Source organism: Mercenaria mercenaria, chromosome 7 (assembly GCF_021730395.1).
Source record: "Mercenaria mercenaria strain notata chromosome 7, MADL_Memer_1, whole genome shotgun sequence".
NCBI classification, from domain to species: domain Eukaryota; kingdom Metazoa; phylum Mollusca; class Bivalvia; order Venerida; family Veneridae; genus Mercenaria; species Mercenaria mercenaria.
Genome location: NC_069367.1, coordinates 70,252,505 through 70,268,534, shown reverse-complemented (window position 1 = coordinate 70,268,534; position 16,030 = coordinate 70,252,505). Strand labels below are relative to the sequence as shown.

At 35.5% G+C, this 16,030-nt stretch overlaps 1 protein-coding gene across 1 annotated transcript; it reads left to right on the top strand.

The window, feature by feature from the left end:
* Positions 1-393: 393 nt before the first annotated feature.
* On the top strand, positions 394-13,183 carry LOC128558646 (calcium-activated chloride channel regulator 4A-like). The gene is made up of 13 exons (XM_053548628.1): positions 394-678; positions 1,839-2,121; positions 2,310-2,421; positions 2,954-3,131; positions 3,383-3,527; positions 3,832-3,932; positions 4,910-5,134; positions 5,505-5,795; positions 6,190-6,399; positions 7,267-7,531; positions 9,250-9,405; positions 11,423-11,656; positions 12,039-13,183. The coding sequence occupies exons 1-13, from the start codon at positions 529-531 to the stop codon at positions 12,509-12,511; spliced, it is 2,823 nt and encodes a 940-aa protein (XP_053404603.1). The 5' UTR covers positions 394-528; the 3' UTR covers positions 12,512-13,183.
* Positions 13,184-16,030: the final 2,847 nt, after the last annotated feature.

The window sequence follows — 16,030 nt, the reverse complement described above, 5'->3', positions numbered from 1 at the left end:
TAAAATGCAACTACCCTGAAAATACCCCGCTCGCTCCCAATCTTTCAAAACTATCAAAGGTTCTTTTCCTTCTAAACTTGTCCTTCCTTAGTGATTTCGGTCACGTATTGCTTCAGTGCTGCATAAAACTTAATGAATTGCAAATATTTTTATTTTCATTAATAAGTTAGGAAAACCTGAAATACTGACTGAATAGCTAAACCTCTACAAACGAAAACCGTATTCCTTTCCATATATAAAAAAAAATTAATTTCACTCATTTATTTCGAATATTTGCAGAGAGTCGTGTCTATTTTTGGTATAGGTTTCATACATCCTTAAGCTTACGGCATAGATTCATTTTCAACTGTTTGCGATAAAAATGCTTCAATAAATATTCCTCAATGTGAAAGCCTCAACGTAGTTGTTCTAAAGAGTACAAAAGATTCAGACAAAAAAAATCAGAGAGAAAGAGAAAATATTTATCTATCTACACTTACTTTTCATTACCTTAGTACATGTAGTATAATTCATGAAAATATATGAGATATGTGGACAAACACAGGACTATCTTTTTGTTTAGCTTCAATTGTTGTCGGTGGTTTTGGTATTTCTGTAAACAATGGTAGATACGAGGATATAAATATTGTCATCCAAGATACTGTTGCAGAGAATGAAATTCTCCTGGAAAGAATTCAGGTAAATATTTTTGTATGGTCTATGGCGACATTCTTTGATGGAGGAAGGCACCAGGTGACCCTTCGTGCAACATTTCAAGCACGGATGGGTACATGGGTAAAACCACCGACCTTCCAAAAGGTATCTAGAAGGCTTCTTCTAAGGTACATAATAACGCTTATAAAGTCGACAATTCTCATTTGAAATGTATAACAAATGATAGCTTCATCTTTAAATCTTTGCCCTTTCGTGTTTTAGATTTTTATTTATATATTTTCAAACAAATACCGACATTAGAAATATACAAATTTCAACCGAAAATAAGTCTAAGACATTATTTCAAAATTCGAGACACAAATATAGCCACTGTATCTCAAGTAAATTATTTTGCGGCCTCTTCAATATGGACGATCTGTACTTAGACGACGTCTGGTTAAACCTTATCGGCCAAACATTCTTAGCAATAGCGAAACTGCATTGAAAACAAATTTGAACCAATAATTACAGAATTCATAAAGGCATTCTTCGTTAAATGGCCAACATTTGGAATTTCTTTCATTCATTTTGTACTAGAGTTTATCATGAAATCAAATTTTGATACAAGTGTTAACAAACAAACACAAGTCTGTTTAAGTCATTTTAAAATGTTACACTGGGAAAATTAGAAGAAATGAATACTTAAATAGTTGTGATGAAAAAGCCTGACTACTTGACTATTTGAAAGCAGATAAGCCCACTTCCCGTTTTCACTCTAAAAGAACAGTATTGCAGAACGAGTAAATCCTCCGAAGTCCAGAATATGCTGACTTGGAGTACCGATTATTGCAATTTTATGATTTAAGAGGAATTTCTTCGAGTCACTTACGGGACTCCGATTTTTTTGTAGTAAATTGACTGATAAAGTGTATGAAAAATGAATAAATGCCAAACAAAATAGACAAAACGTTTAAAACTTTTAAATAACGCCTGAGGGAATAGAAATATAGGAGAAATTATAATTTATTAAGTAAATAAACAAATAGTACTAATACTAAAAGATACCTATATATCGCAAGATGATTATGATTTAAAATAGCGAACTGTGGTTAATTATTAATATGGAATAAAAATTATTATTTTGTTAATAAATTAATGTTTTATCACTAATAGCTTATAACTGAACTCTCGGATTTGCTTTACAGGAAGTATTTAACAAAACATCGCAGACGCTTTTTCAAGCGTCCAAACAACATGTTTATTTCGGACAAATCAACATCATATTACCCAAAACTTGGAGCTGGAAACCGGAATATACAGGTATCCCAGCACGGTCTGAACCAGAGTCCTATATTACTGTTGAAGAGGGAAAAGTTAAATCTCCACACACAAAACGGAAGAGAAAGAAGTGCGGCTATCCTGGACGGTACATATACCTACACACTGACTTTTTGTTAACAGAAGGAAAAACTAAGTGGGGATACCATGGTTAGTATATTTTGGATACTATTTAAACAGTTGTGCTATTATGAACTACGTTATAAATACGCTAATCTACATAATTTTCTACTTTTCAAAAGATACGTTTAAACGTGTCCTATTTTCAATAGTTTAAATTCTTTCTAAAACTTATCCTGTAGTGAACACGTATAATATATCAACCATTCTTTGTATAGAAAACGTTCTAGTACACGAGTGGGGACATTTTAGATGGGGCCTGTTCGAGGAATATAGTACGAGAAAAAAGGGACGATTTTATCTGGACAATGGTGTATGGAATCCAGTAAGGTAATGAGAATTTTCGACAATCGTTTCTGTTACCTTGTTATTATATCAAGGTTTTATGTTAGACATTTCTTTTTATAAAATACGAATAATGTTAACGGTAGGAAAGCATAATTTACACTAGTACTTATAATGATTTTAAAACGAGTGTCTCAAGAGAATAAACATTTGAAGGATTTATATAAAAGATAAGCTTAAGGTCTCTTTAGGTTGCATGTCCCGAACGTGAAGTAATTCCTTATGAAACAGTTCTAGATTTGTGTTAGTAATTCAGTGTTATAGGTTATTATGGAGTCCATTTAATGTAGTTCTACTTCTTGAGGCATGAAGGATGTTGGACATTCCATTTAAACTGATGAACAGATTCAAGCAAATATCGGCTATTCTTTTGCTTGGTTGAGTTCCATTCTTCCAAACATCCTTATAACGTTCTTATAGATCTAATTAATGAATTATTGTTTGGCATCGGAATTACGAAAACTCTCCGTTCAGTCAAAATATTTTCCCTTTCTTCTGTTATAACAATTTAATATAGGTGTAGCGAGAGCGTGAATGGGAAGGTTGGTAAAGGAACTCGGTGTAATAGGGCAGCGTCAGAATGTGATACAACAGACACGGAACAGGTGATGAACAAAAATTGCAAATTTTGTCCAGATGAGGCCCAGACAGAATCGAGAATGAGTTCAATAATGGCATTCAACTGGGTGGATGCGGTATGTGTGTTATGTATTTTATATTTCCTAGTTTAAGTAGCATGTTGCTGTGAAAGTAGATCTATTATTAGCTGAGTTTACAGAAGTTGTAGTTTTTTACCCTGCTTACTTTAAACAGCTTGGTAATAGTTTCGCATAAAAATGGAATGACTAACACTTATATAGACTCGTTCAAAGTCACTTTATAATGTAAAGCAGCAAATATTAAAAGAAAAATATTCCATTTATATTTTTGTAAACCTTTACATTAGGTGTCTACGTTTTGTGACAACGGAGACGATGAAACTGTTCCATTACATCAAAGACACAACAGCAAGGCCCCTAATAAACACAATTCGAAATGCGGTGGTCGAAGTGCTTGGGAATTGATGAGAGACCACGGTGACTTCAAAGCTGGTAATCAAAGACATTAAAAATATAAATGCACTTGGAAACCGTTTCATGCTTTTATTAAACCGTTTAAAACTGTTATCGTATCATTTTATTTGCTAGTAATACAGTGAATTTTCCATGTGATGCGTGGTTCGACATATATCATTATTTCAGGCTTAAAAAAACGTTCAATATTTTGGGGATTTAATCTCACTCTAACACCTTGTCTTATAGTAGTTATATGTGCACTTTTAGAAACGTTCAATATTTTGGGGATTTAGTCTCACTCTAACACCTTGTCTTATAGTAGTTATATGTATACTTTTAGAACCGTTGCCAGCAAACACAGACACTAAGCCGATATTCAATATACTGCGAGAAAGTGACAGCTATCGTGTGTTTGTACTAGATGTTTCCGGTAGTATGTCGGTAAATACCTATATCCAGTAAAAACCTTCAACTTCCATTTATGAAGTGTTCCTAATGTTACTACTTGAAACTGTAGTTCAGCTGGAAAGTAAACACCGATTGAATAGGTGCAATATCTTACTACAAACGCCTACCATGATCCAAAGGTACAGGACATTGTAACAATGAGTTATCCTAGCAAGATGAATCTTGTAAGATACGCGATGTTAACGAAGAGCACGATATGTCTACAACAGGAAACTTCATTTTAATATATGCAACAAAGAAGACCGATCATAATTATGTTCAGATAATAGAAGGCTGAGCAACAAACAAAAACATCATAAAGAGTCCAACAAGTCCATACAGAAGACTAATATCAAAGCAACTAAGTCCTAGTGGGCTTTATGCCCTTGATGTCGAATCTCTAAAAATCAAATCAAAATAACGATAATGTAATTTGATAAAATATTAAGGCAACGTATTATAGTAGAACCCTGTTATGGCCATGGTTCACTATCCTGTTGTGATATAGCTCACTATATTATTTTTATGTTATAATATGTTTCAATGTAAACAAACATGTTATACAGAAATAAATCTAGCTATCTATCCGAAACAGATTTATTACGTTCATTGAAGTCCCAACTTGACAACACTCCACAAACCTAAAGTAAGGTCACATTGGTACAAGAGGGGTACCTCCACAATTAAAGTATGACATAAACTGTGGCACTGTGCCGTACAATCCACCAAACTATCCAATACAAAACACACCAAACCCAGTCAGCAAAACCTACACGGTTATTACTCAAAGCCAGACATATTATTTCACATGTATAACAATCCCTTCATAGAATTAATAAATGGAATTATCTAGATTTTTCAGCATAACTGTGAAAGACCAGTTTTAAACACATCAAAAGAAATATGTATCCTTTTTCAAGAAAAAGAAGAAAGGCATTAATATATTCGTTTATGTCTTTTTCTGTTTTCAGGGGGAAAGAATCGAAACGTTGTATCAAGCATGTGAATATATAATTCAAACAAAGATTCCTGAAGATAGCTGGTTAGGTATTGTTTGGTTTTCCAGTTCTGCTTCAACCCGGCTGAATATTACACAAATTACATCACAAGGTGTGAGGGATACACTTGTAAATGCACTGCCGCAGTCAGCTGGTGGTGGTACATGTATTGGATGTGGCATAGAAGAAGCTTTAAAGGTTACACTTTCAGACAAAGAATAAAAATATCCGCTTTTCCTACACCTGTGCGTGATATCAGAATATATTTTTCTAAACATTCTGATATCGAAAAGATAAATGCTTATGGTCATGATGTTTCGACATATGTCGAATATTATATGTCTCCCCATTAAAAAGCTATATTAAGTGATATATTCCCCGGAAGTATAGACTAACCTGTATTCACCACAAAAAAATCTTACAGTTGAATAATACGAATTTTTTTAACAATATACGTAATATATGAAATAAATTCTTTCAAACAGTATAGTATCAGAATGCAGAGGTGTTAGCATTTCTGTTTTGGGTATTTTGTTTACCTAATGATACGCCATCCTTTATTTTGTAGATTTTGAAAACCCATCGTACTGACCCGGCCGGATCCGAAATCATAGTGATTTCCGATGGTCAAGACAATAGTCCTAACCTTGATACGTCTGTCCAAAGTGCTGTAGATGCGAACGTAATCTTACACACTATTTCTATATCGCAAAATGCGGATATAAGAATGATATCCATGGCAACTGCAACAGGAGGCTTCCATATATCTTACCTCGAGACCGGAACTATAAGTTTTGCTTCAACGTTTATGGAAATATTGTCAAGCGGTGTGACATCCTTTGCGACCGAATCAACAACGGTTTGTTGTATTTCTGTAGTAAAAGTTTAGAAACAAGTTTAGATTAAGGCGTGCATATTGTATCGCATGAAGTTCTGCACTTGTTCGAATAACTGTGAAATAGATTAAAACACGTGACTGAGTTGTAATCTAGCGCATGTACTTCTGGCTCCAGGAAAAATATATCTTTTTCGTCCTCAGTAAGCGGCGGTAAGCGGTCGGAACATTAATTCAAACCTTTCTTGCGTGCTTGCTATTTATGTCTTTTTATTTATTCTTAGATTTGCTGATACAGTTAATGACATTTTCATTTTATTGATGAATTTCGTTTTGCCTTTCTTTTACTATTATATGTTGTATATAGAAAGAAATGAAGAAATGAAATTTCTTTTCTGAACGTATTATCATTGTTCAGCTTTTGGCAGAGAAACTTGACTCCGTGACGTCAGACACCGTCTGGTTCAGTTTTGACATTGATAGCAGCGTTGGAATGAATACTACTGTCAGCATACTGCAGGGATCCTCCACAGATATAAGCATAGAGGTCCAAAGTCCAGATGGTATAGTTTATACAAAACAGACTACTGGAGACAGCCTGATATTGGATATTCCTGGCACAGCTGTGGTAAATGAATTATGACTATGTATTATCGAGCTTTAAAATGTACAACCAATTCCCCATATATCTGGTTGGTATGAATGTCTAAGTTAGTGCCATTTTACAGGTAGAAGTTGAACATTTGCATGAAAAAGAAAACATTATATTAGATAATATACATGTATAGTTAAGAATAACCAAACGACGAGGTACGCAAACATTGTATACTATGAACAAAAACTGCTGTACACAGCATTCTGAAACGGCAACCCCAAACTAATGTGTGTATGGATGAGCATTTTATTAACACATACACAAGCATACATAGCCAGAGTTAAACATGGGCAACGAGAACAAAAGAACAAATAAAGATACCTAATGGGGCACCATCTTTGAACGCTCAGATGCAAAAATACTACTGGGAAGTATAAACTCAAATCGTACACTTAATCCCTACCATGTTTCAACATCAAAACAAAATAGAGAAGAGTCCTAGGAGGAATTGAACATAGCGAGAGTCTCAAATCGGGTCACCCTAAAATAGAAACTATAGTAGAAAAAGTCATATTTGCCTTTATCAAAGGTTGAATATCAGGAGCAACATCTTTAAGGGCCCGATGAATTGCTGTAAATTAAGACACAGTGAATATTTTTTATAAAACCATATACACTTACGTGATTCATTTTTCATTTACAGTTTATGTATATCTACTAATCCTGAATTTAATTATCTTTTTGTATTTCTATTACTAGTATTGTATTCTTGTTTAGTTTATACATTTTGTGTGTTATTATCCTCATGTATTTAAAAATACAATGGATTTAAATAAAGTATCTATCTATCTATCTACCTACCTACCTATCTATCATTTTGTATATATTTACATTTTGCAGACAGGACACTATAATGCAACCGTTGTAACACAAACGTCATTGTCTTTCGAGTACTACGTATCGTCTTTACCTACAAGCCCTGAAGTTGTCCGTGTAGTTTCTTGGATTTCGCCAATAGATTTAGACTATCTTACTGGTGAATTGCCTGTGATCGAAGCTGATGTGATGAAAGGAAGAGCTGCTGTTTTAAATGCAGTTGTGACAGCAGTTATTGTGAACGATAACTCAGAATACTGCAATGTTACATTACTGGACGACGGAGCAGGTCAGAATGTTTTTCATTTATTAGTGTAACAACTCAATTTTGTTATATTTTCCGGTTCTTTGGGGCTCTTTGGGGTAACGGAACCAATCTTATATATCGCTACAATAGATTTGCACTTTAGTCCGTGCTAGCGGGTGTGCTGTTTAATTGCTTTGTTGCTTCCAAACCTTCTTCTTACGGATTTTGTTAAAAATAAATTTAACCCGTCTAAAGTTTTACAAAAGTAACCCGTCTAAAGTTTTACAAAAGTGACAAAGGAGTACTTTCCTTAGATACAATTTAATACAAGGCAGTCTGAAAGACAGCTAAATCCCCCGCCACTGCTATGGATAGTGAAAGGGTAAAACCTTTGATTTTAGCTGTGACCTTGACCTTGAACTGACACGGCTGACTCATGAATTCGGCACAACGTCTTGATGAGGTGATCATTTGACCAAAGTTTCATGAAAATCCTTCAAGGGGTTTAGGAGATACAGAACTGAAACCTTTGACCTTCAGTTGTGACCTTGACCTTGAGTTGACATGGCTGACTCATGAGTTCTTGATGAGGTGATCATTTGACCAAAGTTTGATGAAAATCCTTCAAGGGGTTAAGGAGATACAGAGTGGACACCAAATGGAAGGCTCAAACCTTCGACCCTTAGTTGTGACCTTGACCTTGAGCTGGCATGGTTGACTCATAATTTCTGCACATCGTCTTGATGAGGTAATAATTTGACCCAGGTTTTATAAAATTCCTTCAAGGGGTTTAGGAGATATAGAGTGGACACGAAATGGAAGGCTCAAACCTTTGACCTTCAGTTGTGACCTTGACCTTGAGCTGACATGGCTGACTCATAAGTTCTGCACATCGCCTTGATGAGGTGATCGTTTGACCCAAGTTTGATGAAAATCCTTCAAGGGGTTTAGGAGATATAGAGCGGACACAAAATGGAAGGTTCAAACCTTTGACCCTAAGTTGTGACCTTGACCTTGAGCCGGCATGACTGACTCATGGGTTCTGCACATCGTCTTGATGAGGTGATCATTTGACCCAAGTTTTATAAAATTCCTTCAAGGGGTTTAAGAGATATAGAGCGGACACAAAATGGCAGGCTCAAACCTTTGACCTTGAGTTATGACCTTGACCTTGAACCGACAAGGCTGACTCATGGGTTCTGCACATCGTCTTGATGAGGTGATCATTTGACCCAAGTTTCATGAAAATCCTTCAAGGGGTTTAGGAGATATGGACCGGACACGAATTTGTTACGGACGGAAGGACGGACGGACGGACGGAAGGACGGACGCAGACCATTCCTATAATCCCTCCGCCACGGCGGGGGATTAAAAATAAACAGCTAAAGATCAATAACTACCTTAAAGTACGTTGATAGCATATTTTAAAACTACATTTTGTGGGCTGAGCACGAAACTATTGTATCTTGTTCTTTATTAACATTTACAAGATTTTCGCGCTCAGCCCTCGATTAGTGCATAATGAGATGGTAATACAATCCACTGACAGTGTTAGGCTCTTTCTTTATATTTTCATCAGTAATATCCAGTAATCTGATATCTGTGATTAATTACCTTTCTTAATCAAGGGATCCGTAATTATGTTGCTAGTTTTTTTTGCAGACATGAATTAGTAGACATGGAAAAAATGATACGAAGTTGTGTCGTTTCATTAAATTGTTAAACACTTTAAGTATTTGAGTTTCCATTCACTATTACAGATCCTGATGATACCCCGGACGATGGGGTTTATGCCGGCGTTATACCAAGGTTCTGTCTTTTAAATGGTCGCGTTAGTGCAAAGGTGTACGCACTAGGTGAAAGTGGCACATCGTCTGTACAGGATGCCTTCAGCGGCGCTTGGTCTCCAGATTTAGGTTAATTGTTAGCTCACCACATAAGAGCGTAGCATGCTTAAGGAGGGCGGGGGCATTATGCTAACTCACTGTCCGTTGTTTCGTGGTTCTTCCAACGGCGTCAACATTTTCTTCCAGCGACATCACCTTTGAAACCACTAGTTAGAAGTTGATGGATCTTGGCCTGGTCTTTGGTGGTCATCTTCAAAATTGTTAATATGGTTCCATTTGGTTGTAAATAGTGGTTACCAGAGCTAAACCAGAAAGAACCTCAAACGACAGCTCCTCCTAAACTGCTTTTCCAATATATATAAATCTATCTTTCTTAGACGACTCTCTAGGAACGGTTGTTCAAATTATTCCGATTGATGAAAGACATGACCCCCAGGGGACGTGGTCACTGTTCCAGTTATTATGTTTATAGTAGAAACTTTAAAGATCTTTTTGTCTCTGTTGGACCGACTTTAAGATCATTTCAAACAAATGATCTTTGGGTGACACTGTTCGTCCTTTATTAAAATTTTTCCGATTCGTCAGAAAACAAGGCGGTCAGACGGCTTGATTACTTTTCCTTGTGTGTTTATAGCGTAAATTTTTAATATGTTCTTGTTAGGAACTGCCTGTTTAGTTTTTTAAATAATTAACTATTCACTGTTGACCAGGAGTGAACAAATTATTCTAACTTGTCATAAACATGGCCACCATAGGTAGTGGTCACTTTTTTCTACGTGTATATACTGAAAACTTTTAACATGTTTTGATAGAAACTGCTAACCGTATTTAGAATAATTAAAAATGATTCTTAGAGTAACATCGACGTAGAATATTCAGATTATTCTGATCTGATAAAAATAAGCATGGTCACCAAGGGGGAGTGATCACTTTTCCATTTATGTCAACTTGTAAAAATCTTCTTGTCAGAATACTGCTGGACCGATTTGAAGATAATTTTACGCAAATGTTCCCAGAGTGACCTTCTTGTACGATTTCTCACATTATTCTGATTCAACAAGAAACATGGCCGCTGGAGCTAAAAATAGAAAAAAAACTTCAAATAGCATCTCCTTCATAACGTTGGTCCAATCAAAAATACTTTCATCGAAATGTGACACTCTCCCAAGTTTTTTCATATCATTCTTATCATCGTCGCTACGGTGTGTAATGAATTTTCAGAAAGTCCAGTTTCAAAATTATTTCACAAAAAAGGTTTATTTTTTGTTCGGATGACACTCCACCAAGATTGTTAAAATAGTTATGACATATACACTGTTCAAATACATCAGATAAGCATCTACCAAGAGTATTCATATTATTCCGATTGTCTGAAAACAACTGTGGTAAAAATAGAAAAAAAATATTCAAACGACATCTCCACCTAAACCATTTGTCTAATTATGGTATAATTTTATAGAAATGTTCATGTAATAAAATATAGCACCAACAACATGGCTGCGAGGGCTGGTCGTGTTTTTCCTACTTTTCAAAGTAATTTGGAAGAAATGTTTCTTTTTCCATCTGTTTGAGCTGTGAAATTCTGGTGAACGGTATAGGCCACAATGACCCTCTTGTTAGATGAAGGACATTGTTCTTCTTTAAACAGCTTCCTGTTCAATTATTTGGGTAATTGAAAACATCGTGATTCAAAGTAGAGTGCATTGCAGTTCACTGCAGTCCACTACTTGCGTTATTATATAGTATACCTTCCAAGAAAATTACATACTAGTTTTCAAGAGCATGTATTCAGACTTTAATAATAATAATGTAGATAAAATATACTTTTGTTCTTGATGTCCAAAATAAAAAAGTATAATGTATATTGAAACAAATGGTAGTAAAATGACAAATTATAGGCAATAAACGATACCCGTTTGTTTCAAGTTTGGAAATCTAAGGCTTCGAACCAAAATAGTTATAAACACAGATGAACTTTCAGTTCTTATTGGAAATGTCCAGTCACAAACGATTGTTGAACGAAATGAACGTTTAAGGTCGCGAGATATTATTATTTGAGCCTATATGATATTGGTTATGATTGTAGATGAAGACATAAATCCTGAGGTTCTTCAAGACAACTTTCAACGAGTCACTTTGCCCAATGAGATTTTAATATCGAACTATGAAAGTACAATTGCAAGTCAAGATATTACTGCGCCCGGCCGTATAACAGATGTTTCTATAATAGACATTTCCACAGAGAATACACAGTATGGTGAGAGCAGGAACTTCACCATCACGTGGACGGCTACTGGCGACGATGTGAACAATGGTCAAGGTTAATTTTTACCACTCTTTGTTAAGCACAATAATTCTCTTGGCTTGAATATAAAATTGAAATGTTTTATCGAACCATAAGTAATAGCTCTGTTCTATAAATATCTTCAGACAGATGGCCGTGGATAACGTTACCGTAGTTTAGGGGGACATATGTTTACCCGGCTATTTATCAGTTTTGCTTAATTTTGTGCGGTTTTAATTTACACAGACTTTATTCAGGTTACAAAGCGACTTTTGAATTTGAATGATGCCATGAGACCCTAAGTGTACCTCCGAATATTGTATTAGGCATGAACGGGCACTTATTTAGAACCACCGGCCTTCCGCAAGACGATGCATAGATTATTCACATAAGATAATCTCTGGTTTTCTCATTTAAGCCACGGAATATGAACTGAGGATCTCTGATGATATAAATGTCCTGATAAATAACTTTTCGAGTGCGGAACTGCTGGATGTCGTAAATGCAAACTTCACACCAAAGGCTGCTGGGGAAGTTGAATACATCAGAATAGAAATAGACGCGGAGGAGTCATATACATCTACAACATTCTTTGCTGTACAGACGAAAGACGAGGCTGAGAATGCAGGCGCTGTTTCTAATATTATTTCTATACTTGTTGCCAATGGATACCGGATTAAAGTAGAAGGTGATGTGGTTTACTCTCCTACCGACGTAACAGATGAAGATATCACACAAGAAGAAAAGGATGAGAATCTTACAGGACTTGCTATTGGTATTTCGTGTGCTGCTGCAGCTGCTGTTGCAATCATTGCAATCATCATAATTGTTTACGTGAAGAAACAGAAAGCTAAAGAAAGTGTCAATTTACCAAACTATATTCGTAAATAATTACATCAACTATAATATGCAAAATTAGGCAATTGCTTTGTTATTTGTGCCGCACTATTTAAGAAGTTACACCATGGTATAACATTTTACATGTTCTATAATAAATAGTGTATTCTTTCGTTATCCTGCTTAACCATTTATTCGGTAAAATGTGCGTTAATGAATTGAATGATTTTTAATTTTAAAACAAATGAACAGTGCATGATATACACGATTTCAATGGGACACCTGATTCTATAGCTTACAGTAAAGCTGAAAATTTGATTACAATCTGAATTGCATGTTTTACATTGCCTGTGAACTGTTTATGACATTAAGTGCCATGTGCCATGTATTAGATGCATATAATTATGTAGTATTGATATATAAACTAGACGTGTTCATTTCTCAACAGCTCCTATCTATGATATTGAACAGTCTTTAAGTTATATTGCATCGGCGAAGCAAAATACAGGTCAAAGTTCATGAGATTTAGGTTTTTCCTGTCATATTTCGCCGTGATCAATAAGACGTAGCAGGTCATATTCTATGGCTAACTAGTAAATAAGTGTGTAATATTAACAGTGGGTAAGATATTCATTGGTATTTTTTATTTTTCAAAATGCTGTGCCAGGTTCGATTAATAGATATCTGCACAAATGATAACAAACTAATAAAGCTCAAACATCTACATCTTTTTGTTAGCGTTCTCTCTGGAGGCGTTTTAGCAGTTTACTATGTTAAAGTGGCTAACCACAGACTCAATCAAACCGAGTGTGCTATTATTTTGCTTGGTTGCATTCTGTGCTTCCAAAGTACATCCTTACAGATTTTATTACCCTGCTGTAAGAGACTGCCGATAACAGTGAATATGGCTTAAGACCACCGTTATTTTTTTACTACATTGTCTATGACACTGCACAATATTGCAGTTTTGCCTGCATTCTAACTTGCACTAAAGAGGAAAAATCCAACCACAGTAAACTTGGGATTGACTGGCCCTTTCTTCCGCTATTCCACTGTCTTGTCTTGAATATGAAGAATACAATGTAGTCTCTAAATGGCCGCAAACAGATATATCAGAGTCATGTAATGCATATTCTGATATTCTCATTCTGTCAAATTGTACATATTTTTATTAGGTCATGGGCCATAACTCTGGGCTTGTAAAGTGCAATCCAAAACAAAACCCCAAGTATACAACTTAACATGCTATATAATTATTACTTGTTTCTTGACTCTAGCTGCTTTTTAGATAGCTGCCTAACAAACATTTAGGTCTTTTGACCATAATTGTGGTCTAGCTTAGTGAAATCCCAAAAGCCCAAGGTGCAACACTTAACATAATATTTCTGTAAGGTTGAAATCGCACGAGGTCTAGTACCCTTTGAGATACATGCGTGACAAGTTTAAAGCCCTTTCAATATGTTTTTGACTATGTCAAGGGCCATAACTGTGGTCTGGCTGAGTAAAATCTCAACAAAACCCTAGGTGCACAACTCTACATGCTGAATAGGATTTCCATAATGTTTCATGACACTAGGTCTAGGACATAACCAATATGAAAAAGGGTAAAAGAAACCCCAACCACACAACAATAAAAACTAACTCTTAATAGTGCTTTATAAGTATAGAAACAGTACTAAATTAATCATGCAAACGAGCTAATGCAAAACTTATAAAAGATCAATAAAACCCTACAATAAAACATGAATTCTATAGTCCAATGATACATAAACGTTTAAGTAGATACATGTATTACACATTTAGCAAGGCTATACATTCACTTCAACAGGAAGTTTTTTTTCATGCTGTTTATCAATCGATCAGGTACACGTGAAACAGGGCAATAATGACGTCATTAAATGAATTATCAAACCTTATGATATCGTAACTAATTAACAGTACCCTTAGTTAAGTGCTTTTTACGAAGTCGTTAAGAAGTGTCATCAAACTACAGACTACGTCGCTGTATGTGAGAAAAGCCATTTTTGTCAGTTAAACTTTGAGACCGACTTTATACGTTATATGTCTCGCATATCACCTCGCGAAAGAATAGCAGAATAACTCCAGCAGAATAGCAACATAGCAGAGTAACTTCAGCAGAATAGCAGAATAACTCCAACTTTTTTCAGTTTACCTGGCATCTGCATAACAATAACAATTAACCTCACGCAATTATCATTAGCCTAAGACTTGCGACATACCATATCTCCAGCACCAGCAGAATAACGCCAGCAGAATAGCAGAATAATTCTGCTGGAGTTATTCTGCTAGTCTTCTAGTTTAGGCTACTGTTAATAGTGCGATGTATTATGCGAGACGTATAAAGTTTTTAAGTCAGTCTTAAAGTTGTAATTTTAACTGATAAAAGTGTGATTCTAAAATGTAATTATGGTTACATGTTTACTGCAAAAATAGTCTTAGGCTAATTTTAATTGTCATGGGAGATAAAATGAAGAAGATATATTCTGTTGGAGTTATTCTGCTATATATCTTCGATAGAAATATTCCAAGTAGTGGTCATAATGTTTCTGATACAAGGATCAATAAAGATAATGTTAGATTTCCAGTAAATAGCGACATTTTCACATTGAAATACTTAACTATAGTCAAAGGTAATTTTAGATCTATCTGTAGATAATGTTCTTTGTATTCTTTTATCTGGCAAGGCATATCTTTATAACACCCGTAAAGTATGTTTGCTAAGCAAACTACAGATTGACTCATTCACCCATTTACCCACACTTCAAATTGCTGTCGTACCATTATACAAATTCAGTGTCTCATTTTCATTTTCCAATGGCTGTTACTAGTACACGGATAGCAAATATATTTTACTCTTTCCTGTATAAAGGTAAACACAGGTGTAAGAGTCATTTCTATAAATGCAAAACTGCTAATTCATCCATCCACACACTCACGCAAACATGTATGCACTCATTCACCCATTTACCCACCCCTCAAATTGCTGTCTAACTTGTTCACTAGTCAACTCGTCACTCTCTCAATCACTCTCTCACTAACTTAATCACATCTGGACACATTTCTCTGTCCACTATCTCATTTGCCCACTCATATTACTTAGTCGCATTTAGATGGCAAGAAGCGCCTTTTATTCTTACTGCTGTGGTTGTATTTATAGCACATAATTGAGCCGTGCCATGAGAAAACCAACAAAGTGGGTTTGCGACCAGCATTGATCCAGACCAGCCAGTGCATCCGCGCAGTCTGGTCAGGATCCATGCTGTTCGCTTTCAGATCCTATTGCAATTAAAGAAACTGTTAGCGAACAGCATGGATCCTGACCAGACTGCGCGGATGCGCAGGCTGGTCTGGATCTATGCTGGTCGCAAACCCACTATGTTGGTTTTCTAATGGCACGGCTCATATATGTAATGATATTAGATAAGGAATTATCATCTATAGTCTCGGTTAACTCAAAGAGAGTGGCCATTTACATTTGTGATATGTTTTTACTGCTTATAGTGTTTTAAATGCATGTAAATAGATGAGATCGAAATAGAATAAAATATATCG

Bases quoted from the DNA above. Each gene is read 5' to 3' on its own strand.
- LOC128558646 (XM_053548628.1), top strand. From the start codon at position 529: ATGTGGACAAACACAGGACTATCTTTTTGTTTAGCTTCAATTGTTGTC. The intron at 5,135-5,504 runs GTTACACTTTCA...TTTATTTTGTAG, and splicing joins GCATAGAAGAAGCTTTAAAG to ATTTTGAAAACCCATCGTAC. The intron at 11,657-12,038 runs GTTAATTTTTAC...TTCTCATTTAAG, and splicing joins CGATGTGAACAATGGTCAAG to CCACGGAATATGAACTGAGG.